Source organism: Nothobranchius furzeri, chromosome 9, assembly GCF_043380555.1.
Source record: "Nothobranchius furzeri strain GRZ-AD chromosome 9, NfurGRZ-RIMD1, whole genome shotgun sequence".
NCBI classification, from domain to species: domain Eukaryota; kingdom Metazoa; phylum Chordata; class Actinopteri; order Cyprinodontiformes; family Nothobranchiidae; genus Nothobranchius; species Nothobranchius furzeri.
This window is the reverse complement of record NC_091749.1, coordinates 75,813,311-75,833,804: the sequence shown is the minus strand read 5'-3', so window position 1 is coordinate 75,833,804 and position 20,494 is coordinate 75,813,311. Positions and strand designations below refer to the sequence as shown.

The 20,494-nt window shown below is 47.0% G+C and overlaps 1 protein-coding gene across 1 annotated transcript; it reads right to left on the bottom strand.

Annotated features, from left to right (window-relative positions):
- Window positions 1-826: 826 nt before the first annotated feature.
- Window positions 827-20,097, bottom strand: arpp19a (cAMP-regulated phosphoprotein 19a). Its single transcript, XM_054734491.2, has 3 exons — window positions 19,896-20,097; window positions 4,549-4,671; window positions 827-1,217 (listed from the first exon to the last, which is right to left on the bottom strand). The coding sequence occupies exons 1-3, from the start codon at window positions 19,953-19,955 to the stop codon at window positions 1,038-1,040; spliced, it is 363 nt and encodes a 120-aa protein (XP_054590466.1). The 5' UTR covers window positions 19,956-20,097; the 3' UTR covers window positions 827-1,037.
- Window positions 20,098-20,494: the final 397 nt, after the last annotated feature.

Sequence of the window (20,494 nt, the reverse complement as noted above, 5' to 3'; positions counted from 1 at the left end):
GCTCGGCAGCCTCGCCTGTCGGTGTGCCTCAGGGCAGCTGTGGCTACATCATAGCTCATCATCACCAGTGTGTGAATGGATGAATACACTGTAGTGTAAAGCGCTTTGGAGTCCTTACTCTGAGAGGCGCTGTTGAAGAGCGGGTCATTTATCATTTAAATACAAACCATTTTTCTTGTTTCTATAGACGAATGACCTAGAAAACAAGAAATGAATTCGAGGGCTAGAGCAATGACTCGACTTGTTTAGCTAAGAAATCTAAAAGAAATGGACCCTAACGTACACACGAGGTCTTTTTGTAGACATTACTTCTCCGACTGTCCTGCAGGTTTCACATCTGCTTCCAGTCAGAAACAGCGGAGGTAACAGCCCAGCTGTGTAAATGAGGAGCTAATATTTCCATTATAATGCCAGAAATCCAACATCAACACAGGTAAAATAAACATTTGTGCAAAACTAGTTTATTTACAGACCAAATGGCACGTTACGACAGCGGTGTGGCCATGCACATGCACAGCTGGCTCCTCCAGTCCTGTCACAAAGACCCTTTAAAAGCATTTTTAGGATTAAACCCATAATTACACAGGTTTACACCACTCTTTCCTTTAATGGTAGTTGTACTCGGACACGCGGGCTGGTCCCCCCACTAGCAACCTCCCCTGCCCCGGTGCACAAACAGCACCACTCAGGAGACTAACGGTGGTACCACAGTCTGCAGCAGCACCTGTGGTAGAGGAAACCTGCCCGTTACACAGCATCTCAGGACTTTAATATCTGCACATCGTCAATGAATTAAAGAGTTAATCATCAGAAAAGAAGACTACAGCTGGCCCCGCCTCCAGATTAGTGCTTCTCCCACCCCGCTAGGGTTCAGCAGAACGGGCCTGATCCACTAATCCGATGTGAAATGTAGTAAAAGCTGAAGCCTGACACACACACACACACACACACACACACACACACACACACTCACACACTCTGGGTGGGGTTGCGGCTCAGACATGAGGAGTGGGTTATGCTGCAGGGCTCCTGGTGCTTCATGTGGACGAGACGGCCAGTTTACTGGCCACCAGGGAGGGTTTTCTTTGGGGCAGGTCCTGTGGGGTGGGGATGTGGTCTCCTGTGATCTCCGTCTTCTCCGGTGCCGCTGCTGGCAGCTGCTTGTTCGTTATCTTTGCTTTGGCCATGTTGTAGTCACCAGAGTCGAAGTATTTTTGCTGCAGAGAGATCAAAGTAAAGCAATTCAGAAGCACTGATAATAAAACACATTTAATGAGGCTACAACTGGCTCTGGCATCATAACGCTGCTTTATGAGGATGTGATATACCTGAGACGTGTGTGTGTGTGTGACCTCGCTCCAGCTTACACAGCCTAAGTCAGTAAGGAAGGATGAATAAACAGTAAAATCTAGTTTCTAAATGTTTTCTGAAGAAAAAAGGAACCGTGTCTGCCTAAAACCACATGTTCCCCACCGCCAGTCATCAGTCCAGCGAATCCATGCATGTGATGTCATGATGCACGGACAGAAGAAGTTCAAACACAGATCTTTTTTATGGAAGAGGAGCGCATGTTTGCTGGTCTCCTCGAACCGCCACCTTATCATGGTGGAGGAGTCTGAGTGCCCTCAGGGTCCTAGGGGCTATGCTGTCTGGGGCACTTTGTGCCCCTGGTAGGGTCACTCATGGCAAACTGGTCCTAGGTGAGGGTGAGAAAGTGCGGTTCAGAAGACTCTTCATGGAAGTGAGATCAGAGAGCCAGAGTACCCCAGGGTGAGAGGCGGAGGGCTTTCTGTTAGCTCCAAAACTTTCGGCCTATGTTTTCTTCAGGTGACGAGAGAGTAGCTTCCCTGCGCCTTCGGGTCGAGAAACTGGTCCTGGCTATTGTTTGTGCTTATGCACCCAATAATAGTTCAGAGTACCCACCCTTTCTGGAGTCCCTGGCACGAGTACTAGATGGTGCTCCGACTGGGGACTCCATAGTCCTGCTGGGGTACTTCTACTCACGTTGGCAATGATGGCGTAACCTGGAGTGGCGTGATCGGGAGGAACGGCTCGAGTGGTGTTCTGTTATTGGACTTCTGCGCAAATGACAGTCTGGCCCTAACAAACACCATGTGCATACATAAGGATGCCATCAGCATACCTGGTACCCGGGCAGCCCCGGTTACAGGTCAATGATCGACTCATCAGCTGACCCGAGTGTGTTTAGGACACTTAAAGATGGCGGGGGAAGATGCGGTGCAGACCTGGTAGACCCAAACGTATTGTGAGGGTTTGCCTGGCAGATGAACCTGTCCAGAGGGTCTTCAACTCCCAAGATCGGAGTCAGCCATTACCAGACAGAGTCAACAATGACCAGACCTGTCATCATTTGTAATACTCGCCCTACGTGTGCTGCGTTCGTTCCTCCTCTCCCGTGAGCTCAAGCCTCCCGGTGGGAGGCGGTTTTCAAGCTCTAAAACTCAGAAACTTTCAATATAAACACAAGTGTTGCTCAGACTACTGAAGATGGACATCTCCACTATCTTCTGGTGTAAAGCGGTAACGCCATGCGGGATCATATTAGCAGCTGTGGCTCGTTAAAGTCAACACTTGATGCAATTTTGGGACTTTGGTGCTTAAAAGGTTAAATCAATCTTTGGACGTATGAATCGATCCTCATGAATATTTATGAGGATCAAATCAGAATCAGAGAATCTATATTTTTCCAACACATCCCCAACCGAGATGGTCAAAAAGCTCCTGGGTAGCCAGGCCCCAGGGGCAGATGAGGTTTGCCCAGGGCTCCTGGAAGACTGACTTGTACTTGTCCATCTGCGTCGGTGCGGAGACGCGCTCACAGAGGGTGACGGAGACGTGTCCAAAACTCTAAACATCCGTCAAAAGTGACGAAGACTGCAAGCTCCTCATTGGCCAGGATGCCGCTTTCTGTATAGTGGTCACCAACCGCTGTAGCTCCATTAAGAAGTTAACAGATATTTGGCGACAGACCCCAAACAGATGGAAGAAGACATCGTGGAAAAAGTCAGACAGACGTTTATTCACCCGCGACCGAAGGAGTACAACATACGGAACAAACGTGGACGGCAATGACAGGAAGTGTAGGTTTAGAGGCGGCGGTCGCATGAACAGGTGGAGGGGGACAGATTTGACCGTGTCTCTGAAATATATAAACACATTAGTAAATACACTCACCTGCAGGGTTATTAGGAACACCTGTTCAACTTCTCCTTAATGCAATTATCTAACCAACCAATCACAGGACAGTTGCTCCAAAGCATCTAGGGGTGTGGTCCTGGTCCAGACCATCTCCTGAACTCCAAACTGAAGGTCAGCATAAGAAAGAAAGGTGATTGAAGCTATTGTGAGCGTGGTGTGGTTGTTGGTGCCAGACGGGCCGGTCTGAGTATTTCACCATCTGCTCAGTTACTGGGATTTTCACCCACAACCACTTCTAGGTTTACAAAGAATGGTGTGAAAAGGGAAAACATCCAGTATGCAGCAGTCCTGTGGACCAAAATGCCTTGTTGATGCTGGAGGTCCGAGGAGAACGGGCCGACTGATTCAAGCTGATAGAAGAGCCTAACCCTCGTTACCGCCGAGGAACGCAGCAGAGCGTTTGTGAAGCCACAACACGCACAACCTTGGGCTACAGCAGCAGAAGGGATGTGGTGGAACGGGAGCTTCGTGCCCTGGATGTGCATCCCACACATCTCCATCAGCTGCAAGATGCTGTCCTATCAATATGGCCGACATTTCTAAAGATGCTTTCAGCACCTTGTTGGATCAACGCCACGTAGAATTAAGGCCGTCCTGAAGGTGAAAGTGTGGTGGTCCTCCTAATCCTTTAGGTGAGTGTGTACCCTCATGGACCGGATGCATGGGGGTGACAGGAACCACAGAAAAACGCTACGCCCTCTGTTGTCCTGTCGGGGAATTGCTTAGCAACACTCCGCTGCCTAAACAGAAGATCGAATGTGAAAACCTGTCCGACACCCCGTGTGCGTCGCTCCGCTGCGGAGCTCACAGAGAAGAATAAATCAGGCTGAAGGCTCTGGAGGTTGTAGGGTTGTGTTGGCTGATGCAGCGCCGCAATGTTGTGTGGACATCAGGGGCAGTTCCACTGGATTGGCAGACCAGGGTGGTGGTCCCCAAAGCTAAAGAGGGAGGCTGCAGGATGTGTTCCAACTACAGGGGATCACACTCAACCTTACAGGCAAACAAACAAACAAACAAACAAACAAACAAACAAACAGCCTCTTGTAAAAACAACCACAACAGCTGAGCCCATCTTTGATGGTGGAATCATTCGTCCCGTTGCCCAACTGTACTGGAAACGTCAAAACAAAGTGTTTCCACCTCGATATTCGTGTCCTGAACTTGATCTTTGGGTTTTCTGCGATAAGAAGAGTTGCTCATCTTTATGTCAAAGTGTCATCAAATGTTCTAATAAATCATTCCCGAGTGTTAGACCATTTTAAACCACATGTCAGCAAAAGGTTACAGCTCTGTGGAGACGATCCTTTAGTGATCCTGTCATACACTCACCCCCTTCTGCAGGCGTTTACGAAGCAAGTCAGAGCCTCCAGGTTTATTTCCCAGGTTTGGGTACCTGGCCTTCAGTTTAGCCTCCTCTGCCTTCTCTGGACTGATCACCTTGTCCCGGACTTCCTGAAAATGAGAAGAATGTGATAATAAAGCAGCAAAGCCCCTGATGGCTGTCCTCAGCAGGATGCTAGGTTGGCTTCTAGGTTCTCCAGAACCAACTAGCTCCTCATGGCAGTGCAGGTATTGGAGCGACGGTGGAAAAGGGACGGTTGACTATATCGCAACAGCTCTTTATTGACTTGCTTTCTAGAAATAGAGCGGTTAGATCTGCAAGAACAAATATTTTCTTATATGATTGTGCAGCAAAGAGGGATGCGGCCACGTGTGGAGAGGAAGTAACATGATGAACTAGAAATGAACGTGTTGCCCTCGGGAGCGTTCCTCGGAGATGCTGAGGACAGTAAAGAGTCAACAGCGTTGTCAGATGGAGACCGACTACAGTGACATTTACTTTCATGTCTCGAGAACTCCGTTATCATTGAAGCTCCACCCCAAATGTCACATGACTGAACGTGCTTCGCCCTGATAGGGGAGGAGGTGTTGCTTCTATCTTTAGAGACACATTTATCTGTGAACGTTTATGGAGCAGCTACTGTGTTTGCGTCGAAGTTAAAGGTACACCTAAGATATCAGCACTTGTCATGTGTGGACCACCCGGGCCTTCTAGAACTTCCAGACACGATTCTACTCAGCTCCTTTCTGTCATCACCATAGATTACACACACCTTGATAATGCTAGCAGCAGATGTTTGACCTTAAACAGAACGTCCATGCTCAAACACACGAGCCGGGTCTACCTGATCCCTTCTGTGTTTCTCCGAGACATCAGTCTCACCTGCTGCACTTCAAACTACAGTTGTTCACAAAAAAGGAACATAGGTGACCACGCTGCTTCAGCTTCCACCGAACAGATGAACTCATCAACACGTCCGACATCCAGCTGTGTTGACTCACTCTTAGCCAGCTTCAACTCCAAAACACCTGAAGTCCTTGACGCCATCGCACCTGAAAAGGTCCCACTCCTTTCAGGCAAACAGAAAGCTCCATGCAGGTTCTCTAGATCTGTTACTGATCAAAAACCAGAATGTAGACCTACCAGATCACGACCGGACCTTCCAAATGCAGCTGCGTACTTATAACACCGAGATAAAACGGCAAGACACGCCTTTTTATCAGAGTCATCAATGATAATATCAACAGCACCCGTGTGTCCAGAGGCTAGCTAACCTCCCAGCACAGTTAGCCCCGCACTTCTCATCTCAGACCAGATGTGAGGAGTTTGCATCTGTCTTTAATGAAATAATCACAAACATCAGATCTGCCTTTCATTCCTCTACATCAGCTAACACATCCAGACCACCGACACAGCCACGCAGCAACAACCTGGCCACAACGCCACCTTTCAGCCTGATTGGTACTGAAACACTGAACGGCGTAGTAAAGACCCTACATTTACCCTACCCTAACCCTCTACCTGCTGTCTGGACAGCCTGCCGACTAACTTCTTTAAAATGTTTTAGTAGCCTGAAAACTGAGGTACTGGAGATAGTGAGAGGGTGCTCGCTGCAGAACCACAAAGGCGGAGCTGCACCAGAGTCAGCCCCGCCCATTCACGCAAACTCAGCCTAACCCACTGACTTCCGTTTTTGTTTTCAACTTTATCGCAAACTGACCTGACCCACATGAATTACGGCTGTTACTAGTTTACAGTCGTTAATGCTATGTTCTATGTTCCAATTAAACAAGATGAATATAACTTGCTACATGGCAAAGACTGAATATATCTCGAAATGAAAAGGTTTCTCTTAGCGAATATCTGCCTACAGCTGGTCTAACAGAAGTGCTGTAGCATAGCAGAATTGGCTTTGGTAGTCTAGTGGCGAGATCGCCTAAATTAACTTTTGCTTTCCCCTCAGCTGATGCTGGTTCGATTCTCGGTGGGGTCGTCAGCAATCTATTTAGCCAGCTGAAACATTTAATTTGTTTATATTTTAGTTGTAATGTTTATTTTCAGCAAAATAATTATGTCTCTAAAAGTTCTTTGAATTTGGTCGTTCCTAAACAGCATTTTAGTTGAAACTCTGCTCACAAATGGACTCACACTGGCTAAATAAACGAATAAATAAATAAATAAACACATTAGTCATTATATGTTAAACGGTATATCAGTAAATTGTTGTAAACATAGTACTGGCAAGTGTAGCTAGAAATGAAGAAAAGAGGTTGTACACTACCTAAAACTTACACTAATGGGAGGCGAACCCGCACAAAACTGCACGTCAACCTGACTCCATAACCACCACACCAGCACATCTGTTATAACTCATGCGGCGTTACATCTAATTGTGCTGCCCAGTGTGTCTCTGAGATGGGGATGTATGGTTTATTGGCGGTGTCTCAGTAGAAGTCATTTCAGAATTAATTTGTCAGAAAATTCACAGAATATCCAGATTTGAGAACCAAGACCAGACCCGCTTCAGGGGAGGAGACCAAATTGAAGCTGCGATGGGAGGAAAATGCATGAATGAGGCTAAAAATGGCTTTGGCGTGTTTCTTATGAGGAAATGACAATATAACATGATTAAAAGTTCCAAAAGTTAGATTTTTAATTATATGGAACCTTTACAAAAACTGTTCAATTAACTTCTCAACTCCATCCTCAATCTTGCAGTTTTTAGCTATAAAACCCTCTTTGGTTCCAGAATGCTATCAAGTCTGACAACTGGAAGGAATTGACTGACTCTGATGGAATGGGCGGGGCTGATTCTGGAATGGGCGGGGCTGACTCTGGTGCAGCTCCACCTTCTGGTGCAGCTCCGCCTTTGTGGTTCTGCAGCGAGCACCACTTGGAGATAGTTAACTGCTCTTTAACATCAGGTCTTTCTCCTAAACCACTGAAAACTGCTGCTGTGAAACTAGATCCTCGGTGTTGAACAACTACTGACCCATCTCTAACCTCCCTCTGATGGAAACATTGCAAAGGCGGTACTGATCCAAATAAACAACTGTTTAGAGTCAAATAACATCATGGACGGTCTTCAGTCAGGCTGTAGACAGCACCACAGCACAGAGACGGCACTGATCAGGTATTAAACGACACTCGTCTCAACACGGATTCAGGTGAAGCACCTGTCCTGATGATGCTTGACCTCAGTGCAGCTTTTGATACTGTGGACCACGACATCCTTCTGGACAGACTCACACTGGGTGGGACTACCAGGCACAGTGCTGGGCTGGTTCCAGTCCCATCTCAAAGACAGGGGCTATGTTGTCTCTATTAGGGACTACTAGGGCTGCACGATATTAGGAAAACCTGCGATATCCGATAACAGTGCTTAATATTGCGATATCGATATTACTCACGATAAATGAACAAATACTAAATTATGCAGTGTTGATGTCGTCTGGCGTGTGACGTCTGCTCTGGGTTCAAAGCAAACAAAACTAATGCATGAATTCCATTACAACATAACATTTTTATTGCAAAAATATGCAGCTGCACCTGCTACTGTATTAGCAGCTGCACCTGCTACTGTATTAGCAGCTGCACCTGCTACTGTATTAGCAGCTGCACCTGCTACTGTATTAGCAGCTGCACCCGCTACTGTATTAGCAGCTGCACCCGCTACTGTATTAGCAGCTGCACCTGCTACTGTATTAGCAGCTGCTAATACGGTACTGGGTGCAGCTGCTAATACAGTAGCGGGTGCAGCTGCTAATACAGTAGCAGGTGCAGCTGCTAATACAGGGCTGCATGGTGGCGCAGTGTATTAGCAGCTGCACCTGCTACTGTTTGTTTATGTGCTTAGCAGACGCTTTTACCCAAAGCGACTTACAATTTTTATTTTTTTTAACCTATAGGGCATGTTGTGATCTGTGGGGGAAACCGGAGTACCCGGAGAAAACCCACGCATGCATGGGGAGAACACGCAACTCCACGCAGAAAGGCCGCAGCCGAGTATCGAACCTGCGACCTTCGTGTTGCGAGGCAACAGTGCTAACCACTGCGCCACCATGCAGCCCTGTATTAGCAGCTGCACCTGCTACTGTATTAGCAGCTGCACCCGCTACCGTATTAGCAGCTACACCCGCTACCGTATTAGCAGCTGCACCCACTACCGTATTAGCAGCTGCACCTGCTACTGTATTAGCAGCTACACCCGCTACTGTATTAGCGGCTACACCTGCTACTGTATTAGCAGCTGCACCCGCTACTGTATAATCGGCTGCACCCGCTACTGTATTAGCAGCTGCTACTGCATTAGAAGCTGCTACTGTATTAGCAGCTGCACCTGCTACTGTATTAGCAGCTGCACCCGCTACCGTATTAGCAGCTGGACCCGCTACTGTATTAGCAGCTGGACCTGCTACTGTATTAGCGGCTGCACCTGCTACTGTATTAGCAGCTACACCTGCTACTGTATTAGCGGCTGCACCCACTACTGTATTATCAGCTGCACCCGCTACTGTATTAGCAGCTGCTACTGCATTAGCAGCTGCACCCGCTACTGTATTAGCAGCTGCTACTGTATTAGCAGCTGCACCTGCTACTGTATTAGCAGCTGCTACTGTATTAGCAGCTGCTACTGTATTAGCAGCTGCTACTGTATTAGCAGCTGCACCCGCTACTGTATTAGCAGCTGCTACTGTATTAGCAGCTGGACCTGCTACTGTATTAGCGGCTGCACCTGCTACTGTATTAGCGGCTACACCTGCTACTGTATTAGCGGCTGCACCCGCTACTGTATTATCAGCTGCACCCGCTACTGCATTAGCAGCTGCACCTGCTACTGTATTAGCAGCTGCACCCGCTACTGTATTAGCAGCTGCACCCGCTACTGTATTAGCAGCTGCACCCGCTACTGTATTAGCAGCTGCTCCTGCTACTGTATTAGCAGCTGCTCCTGCTACTGTATTAGCACCTGCTACTGTATTAGCAGCTGCACCCGCTACTGTATTAGCAGCTGGACCTGCTACTGTATTAGCAGCTATTCCTGCTACTGTATTAGCACCTGCTACTGTATTAGCAGCTGCACCCGCTACTGTATTAGCAGCTGGATCTGCTACTGTATTAGCGGCTGCACCTGCTACTGTATAAGCAGCTACACCTGCTACTGTATTAGCGGCTGCACCCGCTACTGTATTAGCAGCTGCTACTGCATTAGCAGCTGCACCTGCTACTGTATTAGCAGCTGCTACTGTATTAGCAGCTGCACCCGCTACTGTATTAGCAGCTGCTACTGTATTAGCAGCTGCACCTGCTACTGTATTAGCAGCTGCTAATACAGTAGCACCTGCTACTGTATTAGCAGCTGCACCTGCTACTGTATTAGCAGCTGCTACTGTATTAGCAGCTGCACCCGCTACTGTATTAGCAGCTGCTACTGTATTAGCAGCTGGACCTGCTACTGTATTAGCGGCTGCACCTGCTACTGTATTAGCAGCTACACCTGCTACTGTATTAGCGGCTGCACCTGCTACTGTATTAGCAGCTACACCTGCTACTGTATTAGCGGCTGCACCCGCTACTGTATTATCAGCTGCACCCGCTACTGTATTAGCAGCTGCTACTGCATTAGCAGCTTCACCTGCTACTGTATTAGCACCTGCTACTGTATTAGCAGCTGCACCCGCTACTGTATTAGCAGCTGCTACTGTATTAGCACCTGCTACTGTATTAGCACCTGCACCCGCTACTGTATTAGCAGCTGCACCCGCTACTGTATTAGCAACTGCACCCGCTAATGTATTAGCAGCTGCACCCGCTACTGTATTAGCAGCTGCACCCGCTACTGTATTAGCAGCTGCACCCGCTACTGTATTAGCAGCTGGACCTGCTACTGTATTAGCAGCTGCTCCTGCTACTGTATTAGCAGCTGCACCCGCTACTGTATTAGCAGCTGGACCTGCTACTGTATTAGCAGCTGCACCCGCTACTGTATTAGCAGCTGCACCCGCTACTGTATTAGCAGCTGCTACTGTATTAGCAGCTGCACCCGCTACTGTATTAGCAGCTGCACCCGCTACTGTATTAGCAGCTGCACCCGCTACTGTATTAGCAGCTGCACCTGCTACTGTATTAGCAGCTGCACCTGCTACTGTATTAGCAGCTACACCTGCTACTGTATTAGCGGCTGCACCCGCTACTGTATTATCAGCTGCACCCGCTACTGTATTAGCAGCTGCTACTGCATTAGCAGCTGCACCTGCTACTGTATTAGCAGCTGCTACTGTATTAGCAGCTGCACCCGCTACTGTATTAGCACCTGCTACTGTATTAGCAGCTGCACCCGCTACTGTATTAGCAGCTGGATCTGCTACTGTATTAGCGGCTGCACCTGCTACTGTATTAGCAGCTACACCTGCTACTGTATTAGCGGCTGCACCCGCTACTGTATTAGCAGCTGCTACTGCATTAGCAGCTGCACCTGCTACTGTATTAGCAGCTGCTACTGTAATAGCAGCTGCACCCGCTACTGTATTAGCAGCTGCTACTGTATTAGCAGCTGCACCTGCTACTGTATTAGCAGCTGCTAATACAGTAGCACCTGCTACTGTATTAGCAGCTGCACCTGCTACTGTATTAGCAGCTGCTACTGTATTAGCAGCTGCACCCGCTACTGTATTAGCAGCTGCTACTGTATTAGCAGCTGGACCTGCTACTGTATTAGCGGCTGCACCTGCTACTGTATTAGCAGCTACACCTGCTACTGTATTAGCGGCTGCACCTGCTACTGTATTAGCAGCTTCACCTGCTACTGTATTAGCGGCTGCACCCGCTACTGTATTATCAGCTGCACCCGCTACTGTATTAGCAGCTGCTACTGCATTAGCAGCTGCACCTGCTACTGTATTAGCAGCTGCTACTGTATTAGCAGCTGCACCCGCTACTGTATTAGCAGCTGCTACTGTATTAGCACCTGCTACTGTATTAGCACCTGCACCCGCTACTGTATTAGCAGCTGCACCCGCTACTGTATTAGCAACTGCACCCGCTAATGTATTAGCAGCTGCACCCGCTACTGTATTAGCAGCTGCACCCGCTACTGTATTAGCAGCTGCACCCGCTACTGTATTAGCAGCTGGACCTGCTACTGTATTAGCAGCTGCTCCTGCTACTGTATTAGCAGCTGCACCCGCTACTGTATTAGCAGCTGGACCTGCTACTGTATTAGCAGCTGCACCCGCTACTGTATTAGCAGCTGCACCCGCTACTGTATTAGCAGCTGCTACTGTATTAGCAGCTGCACCCGCTACTGTATTAGCAGCTGCACCCGCTACTGTATTAGCAGCTGCACCTGCTACTGTATTAGCAGCTGCACCCGCTACTGTATTAGCAGCTGCTACTGTATTAGCAGCTGGACCTGCTACTGTATTAGCGGCTGCACCTGCTACTGTATTAGCAGCTACACCTGCTACTGTATTAGCGGCTGCACCTGCTACTGTATTAGCAGCTACACCTGCTACTGTATTAGCGGCTGCACCCGCTACTGTATTATCAGCTGCACCCGCTACTGTATTAGCAGCTGCTACTGCATTAGCAGCTGCACCTGCTACTGTATTAGCAGCTGCTACTGTATTAGCAGCTGCACCCGCTACTGTATTAGCAGCTGCTACTGTATTAGCACCTGCTACTGTATTAGCACCTGCACCCGCTACTGTATTAGCAGCTGCACCCGCTACTGTATTAGCAACTGCACCCGCTAATGTATTAGCAGCTGCACCCGCTACTGTATTAGCAGCTGCACCCGCTACTGTATTAGCAGCTGCACCCGCTACTGTATTAGCAGCTGGACCTGCTACTGTATTAGCAGCTGCTCCTGCTACTGTATTAGCAGCTGCACCTGCTACTGTATTAGCAGCTGGACCTGCTACTGTATTAGCAGCTGCACCCACTACTGTATTAGCAGCTGCACCTGCTACTGTATTAGCAGCTGCACCTGCTACTGTATTAGCAGCTGCTCCTGCTACTGTATTAGCAGCTGGACCTGCTACTGTATTAGCAGCTGCTCCTGCTACTGTATTAGCAGCTGCACCCGCTACTGTATTAGCAGCTGGACCTGCTACTGTATTAGCAGCTGCACCCGCTACTGTATTAGCAGCCGCACCCGCTACTGTATTAGCAGCTGCACCCGCTACTGTATTAGCAGCTGGACCCGCTACTGTATTAGCAGCCGCACCCGCTACTGTATTAGCAGCCGCACCCGCTACTGTATTAGCAGCTGGACCCGCTACTGTATTAGCAGCTGCACCCGCTACTGTATTAGCAGCCGCACCCGCTACTGTATTAGCAGCCGCACCCGCTACTGTATTAGAAGCTGCTCCTGCTACTGTATTAGCAGCCGCACCCGCTACTGTATTAGCAGCTGCACCCGCTACTGTATTAGCAGCTGCACCCGCTACTGTATTAGCAGCTGCTCCTGCTACTGTATTAGCAGCCGCACCCGCTACTGTATTAGCAGCCGTACCTGCTACTGTATTAGCAGCTGGACCCGCTACTGTATTAGCAGCTGCACCTGCTACTGTATTAGCAGCTGCACCCGCTACTGTATTAGCAGCTGCACCTGCTACTGTATTAGCAGCTGGACCCGCTACTGTATTAGCAGCTGGACCCGCTACTGTATTAGCAGCTGCACCTGCTACTGTATTAGCAGCTGCTCCTGCTACTGTATTAGCAGCTGCACCTGCTACTGTATTAGCAGCTGCACCTGCTACTGTATTAGCAGCTGCACCTGCTACTGTATTAGCAGCTGCACCTGCTACTGTATTAGCAGCTGCACCTGCTACTGTATTAGCAGCTGCACCCGCTACTGTATTAGCAGCTGTACCCGCTACTGTATTAGCAGCTGCACCCGCTACTGTATTAGCAGCTGCACCCGCTACTGTATTAGCAGCTGCACCTGCTACTGTATTAGCAGCCAAACAACAAACTGCATCCATGCAGTTTCTCAGTGACTTTAAAACATCACCTCCACCATAAAACTTATTCTGATGCTCCAAATACAGAAAAACATCCCTTACCAGGGTTTTAGAATAAATAAAAATATCAGAAAATAAGTTTAAATGTTAAATAATAGTCATCATCACTTACATGCAACAGCAAATTCTCTCATTGCTACTTAGTAGGGCTGCAACAACGAATCGATGAATTCGATGAAAATCGATTACTAAAAGCGTTGGCAACGAATTGCGTCATCGATTCGTTGTGTCGCACAACTCTTCCAAAAGCGCCCCCCCCTTCCCGCCCGCCGTTGCGCGCAGACCAGAGCAAGGCAGATCAGCGCCGAGGGAGAGCCGGCAGACTTGTGCTGCTGCGAACCGGTTCCGCATTGTTGCACAGCGATCCAGGCAGCTGCTTCCAGCGCACGGTCCATTCTCAAAGTGGCGCAACCAAAAAACTATAATTAGCCCACGATCGTTCTTGTCTGCACATGTTCTCTATTTTCTGTCTTATTTGTGCCTGAAGCGCTCTGCTGCGGAGCTCATCACCTGTGCTGCGGTGATTTCACCTCACTGACGCAGCATCGAAAACGCGCTCTGCGCTTTTCGGTCAGGAGATCCCTTTGATCTGCTCAAAAGTAACTGATGAGGTGAAAAAGTAAGAATCCAGGCAACAGATTTTCTGGAGAGTTTAGAGGAGATGCAGGAAGATGAGAGACAGACAGGACAGGAAAATAGTTCAATATAAACAAGAAAACAAAGTAAAATGAAGGTAGATTTATCTCCACTACACGTTTTTACCAGTAAAAAACAATTAAGTTACACACATGTCATATTTACATCTGATACAATTCAGATCACCTTCAACACTCAGTCACACACCCAGGGCCGTTTCAAGACATTTTGGGGGCCAAGGCAAAATGTCCCCCCCCCCCCCCCCCCCCATAACTGGGCTCCCCAGAAGCCTCTGTGTAATCCATACCCTCTCCAGTAGTGTTAGTTATATGGTGTTTATAAAAGCCCCTCAGACATTACTGACATGTTCTAATATTATCAGATGAAAAACTAAATTATCAGACATGCTGTCTCATCTGCTTCTTTTATAAACTTGCAAAAAGTAACAAAACCATTTGAAAGCCACTATTTGTGGATTCTCTGAAAGTTTCCATGGAGTGTGTGACAACTTATTTTTTCATTGATCCTATCGTCTAATCTCACAGCTGAAACAAGCATCCTTAATAATCTGTGCACAGGAAGCGTACCGATGCTGTAGTAAAACAAAAGGTATAATAATTTATTATTAATAAAACCTTGTTGCAGCACTAAAGCAGAAAAATTAGATTTTGCATTAAATATGCAAAATATTTACATATGAATTGTTTTAGAGCCCTTTTATTGGCAGAATCTGATATTAATTTAGTTCTTACAAAAAATGGGTCCCAACATGGTTTGTGTGGCGTTGCCATAGTGTGACGTCATAGGCACAGATCCCCTGTCCTCTTGTTTGGAAATGGAAATATGATCACCCTATTAAACAAACTGTCCACCCGGGCTTTTGCGCTGCACAGAGACGCTTTGCTGCCTACGACTGAACGTCAGTTGAGAGTCAGTCTCATGCAGACTGACCAATGAAGAGAGGGCCTCAAGTTAAGACTCTCTCCTCATTGGTCAGTCTACACGAGGTGGGTCAAAAGTCACCCTGAACGGGTTACGTGATGTCAGGCATTCAAGTATTGAGTATATTTACTGCATATTACAGTAAAATATTCTGTATGTGACCACATTATGGTGATCCTTGGGTCGTGATGATGGAGCCCTTGAATATTGTTGCCCAGGGTACAACAAAGTGTTAATCTGGCCCTGGTTCTGCCGTCACATTCCCGTAGAAACTGGTTGATCACACCGGGGCCAGACTACTAGCATGTGGTTTTACAACCACAATGTCCTCAGAAGCAAAAACGCTTTTAAAAGGGAGGGAGGAGTCCTAACTGTTGCTGCAGGCGTGTTGTGTGAGAGTGCAGTTATATACTGGTTAATATATTTTTGGGTTCAGTTGCTTTCATGTGGCCTAATGTGAGTCTATTTGGGATCATTGGAATGATCAGCAGCATTTCTTGATGTGACTTTATGGCAGTTGCCCAGGGCATCATCGCAAGGAGGATGGCATTCATTTACTTTTGTTTTATTTGGTATTTTTTCAGTCATTTTTGGAAATAGTGATCAATTTTGATTAATTCACAGCCTATGTTTAATTACATTTAAAATAAATGTCAACAGATGAGATCAAACAAAACATGAGAATTGCCCTTAAGCTGTTTAACTTGGACCAAGCATTTTAGGTCACAGATAGATGTAGCTTAGGGTCTCTGTCTATACACCTTATAAGACAATTTAGGTGATGGCATGTTGTTTTTCTGCTATTGAACTGTTTTCTAATAATGTTGTGTTAAATAAAGTGAAGGAAGGAGAGAAATAACGTTTCCCTAGCAGTTTTTAAAAATTTCCCCATGTAATGCGATTAATCGATTAATCGTGTCGAGACCCCATCCGATTAATCGATTATCCAAATTATCGTTTGTTGCAGCCCTACTACTGAGCATTTTCTCCACTTATGTGGTTATGATATAAGGCTGTTGCTGCTATTGGGAAGTGAACTGTGCTGGGCCAAACTAGGAGAATATTAAGATTTTCTGAGGGAAAGAGAAAAACAATTGTCTACCTTTCAGAAGAGGAACTGGCAAAAAACTACATGGAAAATATGTGAAAACGTTTGTTTTTAACCCCAAATTGAACAAGTTTACCTAGATCTTAAAAAGCAGCTCAGATGATGAAACTGCAACTATGATTCTGATAACAAGCTAACAAATTGAACTAGCTCCTCTTAAGATAACCGGCTAGCAGAGCTTCTGACTGACAGTTTATGTGCAGCAGCAAACCAACTATCCTGATTAACAAGGTTATAAAAGCTCATAAATGAAAAATCACTTTGATGTGTGGGGGACCTTTTCCAGGTCCTCTTTAGCAGGGTGGGACTGGGAGGAGAGTGCTGTAGCCTTTTAGCTGGAAGCTAACCGGAGCCTGGGGCTAACGGTGGGTTGGTTCACCGGCACGTGTCGGAGTCAGCCCGGTTATTATCAGCTGCTTAACGACACCGAGCGGAGTCACGTTCACGTTTGAAAGCAGCGCTGAATCCAGAAACATCAGCACAAAGTGCGTTCGTTAATCTGAGCCAGCATGACGAACAAGAGAACGGCGCCGCAGTTCGGGTGTTGCTTTCCATCCTAAGGGTCTACGTAGGGGGCGGGCGTATTATGTGAATGGACCCATCTGATTGGCCGCATATCAGAAGGGCTACATTTGATTGGTCAAATAATACTTCAGTGAAAAAACAGAGCTGGTTTACAAAAAGCTGATGTATGACACGGATGGAAATGTTTGAACCAAACATTTATCGCCGTTTTTGACGTGCTTTGTGATGGGCCTATCGCACGTCCTGTTATCGCAATGACGATAATTTTTCGATATAATGTGCAGCCCCAGGGACTACCAATCAAAGTGGATCACCATGACATGTGGGGTCCCCGAAGGCTCAATTCTAGGACCACTACTCTTTAAAGAACAAGTCACCCCCTACAGAGTGTAACTCCACTCGCACTTCATGTTTGAAAAATGCAACAAATGCTGTTGCCTGGCAGACTGAGGGGGCGGAGCTGCTAACAAATACACACACACAGGCTCACGACAGCATTGTGACATCATAATGTACCAGTTTACATCATAGCATACCTCTTAGCCAATAGCGATGGCAGATTTAAATTCAAATACAGCGCAGAGTTTACCTGACAACGGCACAACACTGCCAGTTGTAGGCAGAATATTTAAATTTTACCTACGATGCACTGAAGTGCCAAATTACTGACGACACGTGTCTACAGCACGATTAGACACTCGTTTATTTAGTTTATCAGCAAAAAACGTTGATTTGTGGGTGACTTGCTCTTTCATCTCTACATGCTCTCCCTGGATCAGGTCATACTTAATAACAACATCACCTATCATAGCTATGCTGATGACACCCAGATCTACCTAGCCCTGTCACCTAGTGGCTGTCGTCCGCTGGACTCACTCTGTCAGTGCCTAGAACAAGTAAACGACTGGATGCCCCTCCCTACACACAAAACTGCAGCCGGGAGCTCAGTCCGTCCAGCCCATCCATCCATCCATCCATCCATCCATCCATCCATCCATCCATCCACACACACACACACACACACACACACACACACACACACACACACACACACACACACACACACACACACACACACACACACACACACACACACACACACACACACCTCTCTGTGCTTGCTTCACTGTGGCTCACGTTTCTTCATTACTCCCTAGGTTTTCTTCAGCTCGCCTCTTTCGGTTGAATCTTTAAAGTAACTTTTTTCGTAACGTACGTGGTGCATTTGACAAGACAGAGCTGAAAATGGCCCGTGCATGCGTCGGTCACTGCCTCCGCTCCAGTCGGTTTATTTTTTTTATTTTTATTTTAACTCTCCCTCTCCCACACACACCTCAATCAACATTGTTTTGTTTAACTGTGTGTGGGGAAAATGCCAACAACGTTAGGAAAAAATCAGTTAAATCAAATTAAAATGGTTGTAGTATTTCATCTTTCCTAGTTCCTACTGCATGTGTTCAGATGCATTTATTCATGCACTTAAACATTAATGTTCTGATCTTACTGAACAACTAGTTCTGTAATAGTTCCTTTACTATTGTGGTCAAACATATTTCATCTCAATTCTGAGGCTGCTCTGTAAAAATTAACCCCCCCCCCCTGCAAAGTGTGTCACCGAGTTTGAAACAAAAATTATTCTTGTGCAAATATTGGTGTATTCACCTTTAATACTAGTTATTAAAATGCAGCAGTTGCTGGATTGGTGCAGTTCAAAGTGGAGTGCATCAACAATATTAACATAAAGGTGGGACTGTCATAATCCCCCCCCCCCCCCCCCCCCCCCGTGTTCATCTCCAGCAGGCTGGACTACTGCAATGGTCTCCTAACTGGCCTTCCCAAAAGCTGTGAAGCAACTGCAGCTTGTTCAGAACGCTGCTGCTGGAGTCTTAACAAGAACCAGGAGAACGGAGCACATCACTCCTGTTCTTAGATCCCTACACTGGTTACCAGTAAACCACAGAATAGATGCCAAAATGCTCCTAGTAGTTTATAAACCACTCAATGGCACGGGACCAAAATACATGTCCGATCTCATTCCTGTATACACACCCAATAGGGCTCTGAGATCCCTGGGAAACAATCAGCTGGTAGAACCTCGGGTCAGAACCAAACATGGTGGAGATGCTTTTAGCTGCTATGCTGCTCACATATGGAATCAGCTCCCCCATGACCTCAGATCTGCCCCAACCCTAGAGTTGTTTAAAACTAAAACCTCAAGTACTCATCAGCCTTGACATGAATAGTTTCTTATGCTGCATCATCCTCTGTAATCTGTAATCTGTGGTGTAATCGTCTTCTCCTTTAGCTCTAAACTGTAATTCTATCCGTGTGTACTTTACTTTGTGTTTTATGTGTTTTCATATCATGTGCTGATAATTGTAAAGCACATTGAATTGCCTCCGTGTTTGAGATGTGCTCTAGAAATAAAGCTGCCTTGCTCTCTCCATCTCTGGTCCCATCCACAGCAGATGCTCCACCATGAGCTCTGGCTGGAACCAGCCTTCCAGAGGCCTCAGAGGTCAGGAGTTCAGAGGATCAACCCGGGTTTACTTGGTATAGTCATCAAGGCTGAACACACACCTAAATATGAGAAACCAAGAGTTGTACATGGTTTGTAAAATGCCATAAATATCCCTCCTAGCCGTGCATCGAGGCCTGTCCTACTTTAGGGACCATTCTGATTGGTGGAAGTTCATTGGGCTCCGTGCGTGTATTCATGGAGCTAACGCTAGCCTCCCGCTGTTTGGGGACATGAACCTTTTGTGGTTGACATTCATGCGCGGTGCAGAAACATTATCTTCTCAGATTAAATGAAGCGTTTGACATTTTCATAAGCAGATACTGGGGCATTAGTGTTAAGCTATGCTATGCTAACGCTAGCGTTTAGCAAAGCTTAGCCAGTGTGACGTCATGACAGCTAGCATTAGCTAAGAATCCGACATCCCCATTCATCACGCAGCGGCCCCAGCAGACTGAGCGTTAACACGATGTGATGCAGAAGGTGATCAAGCCCAGCAGGTTTAGTTTGAAAGCTCGGTGCTGCGAGCTTCGCCCGGGCAGGAGAGGCTAAACGTTACAGGTAGCGTCGCACATTTACCGTCTCCTCCACCGTCGTCGTCTCCTCGGTGGTTTGTCTTTCTTCGTTATCTCCCGACATCTCTAGTCTGTCACGTCGTTCAAGGAAGGCACAGCTCGACCGTTAGAAAGGTGACCGTTGCTTTGACTTCCTGTTGGACCGGACCCACACCAGCCCAGCTCAGAGCTAAGGCTCGCTCCCGCTCAAAACATACTACGTAACACCACGCGCGCTCCCGTTCGGACCCCACTGCCGTGCACCCGCACCCCGTGAACTGGGCCATGTGCGGTCCATAGATATGCATGGTGGGTGCATGCTGCTAACCACTTAAACATTCTCTCTCTCCTGATAATAACTTTTTGCTTTCCTTGACGTTGGATGTGCTACTACTAGTTTATCCGTTTAATTATAGATCCACTAGGATAAATACAATAAAGTTTCTCTCGCCAATCATAATACTTACTAAGACATCACAATGTAACCATAGAAACATTACTTGGTGTGTGTGTGTGAGATTTCTTCCTGTTAAAAGGGAGCTTTCCTCTCCACTGTCGCTGCATGCTTGCTTAGTATGAGGATTGCTGTAAAGACTCTGACACTAGTCAGTGACTTGATGCGAC

What these genes read in the sequence shown, in the direction of transcription:
- arpp19a (XM_054734491.2), bottom strand. Translation starts at nt 19,955, where the DNA reads ATGTCGGGAGATAACGAAGAAAGACAAACCACCGAGGAGACGACGACG. An exon ending in CGACGACGGTGGAGGAGACG is followed by an intron (nt 4,672 to 19,895) that starts GTAAATGTGCGA and finishes TCTCATTTTCAG; the next exon opens with GAAGTCCGGGACAAGGTGAT. An exon ending in GTAAACGCCTGCAGAAGGGG is followed by an intron (nt 1,218 to 4,548) that starts GTGAGTGTATGA and finishes ATCTCTCTGCAG; the next exon opens with CAAAAATACTTCGACTCTGG.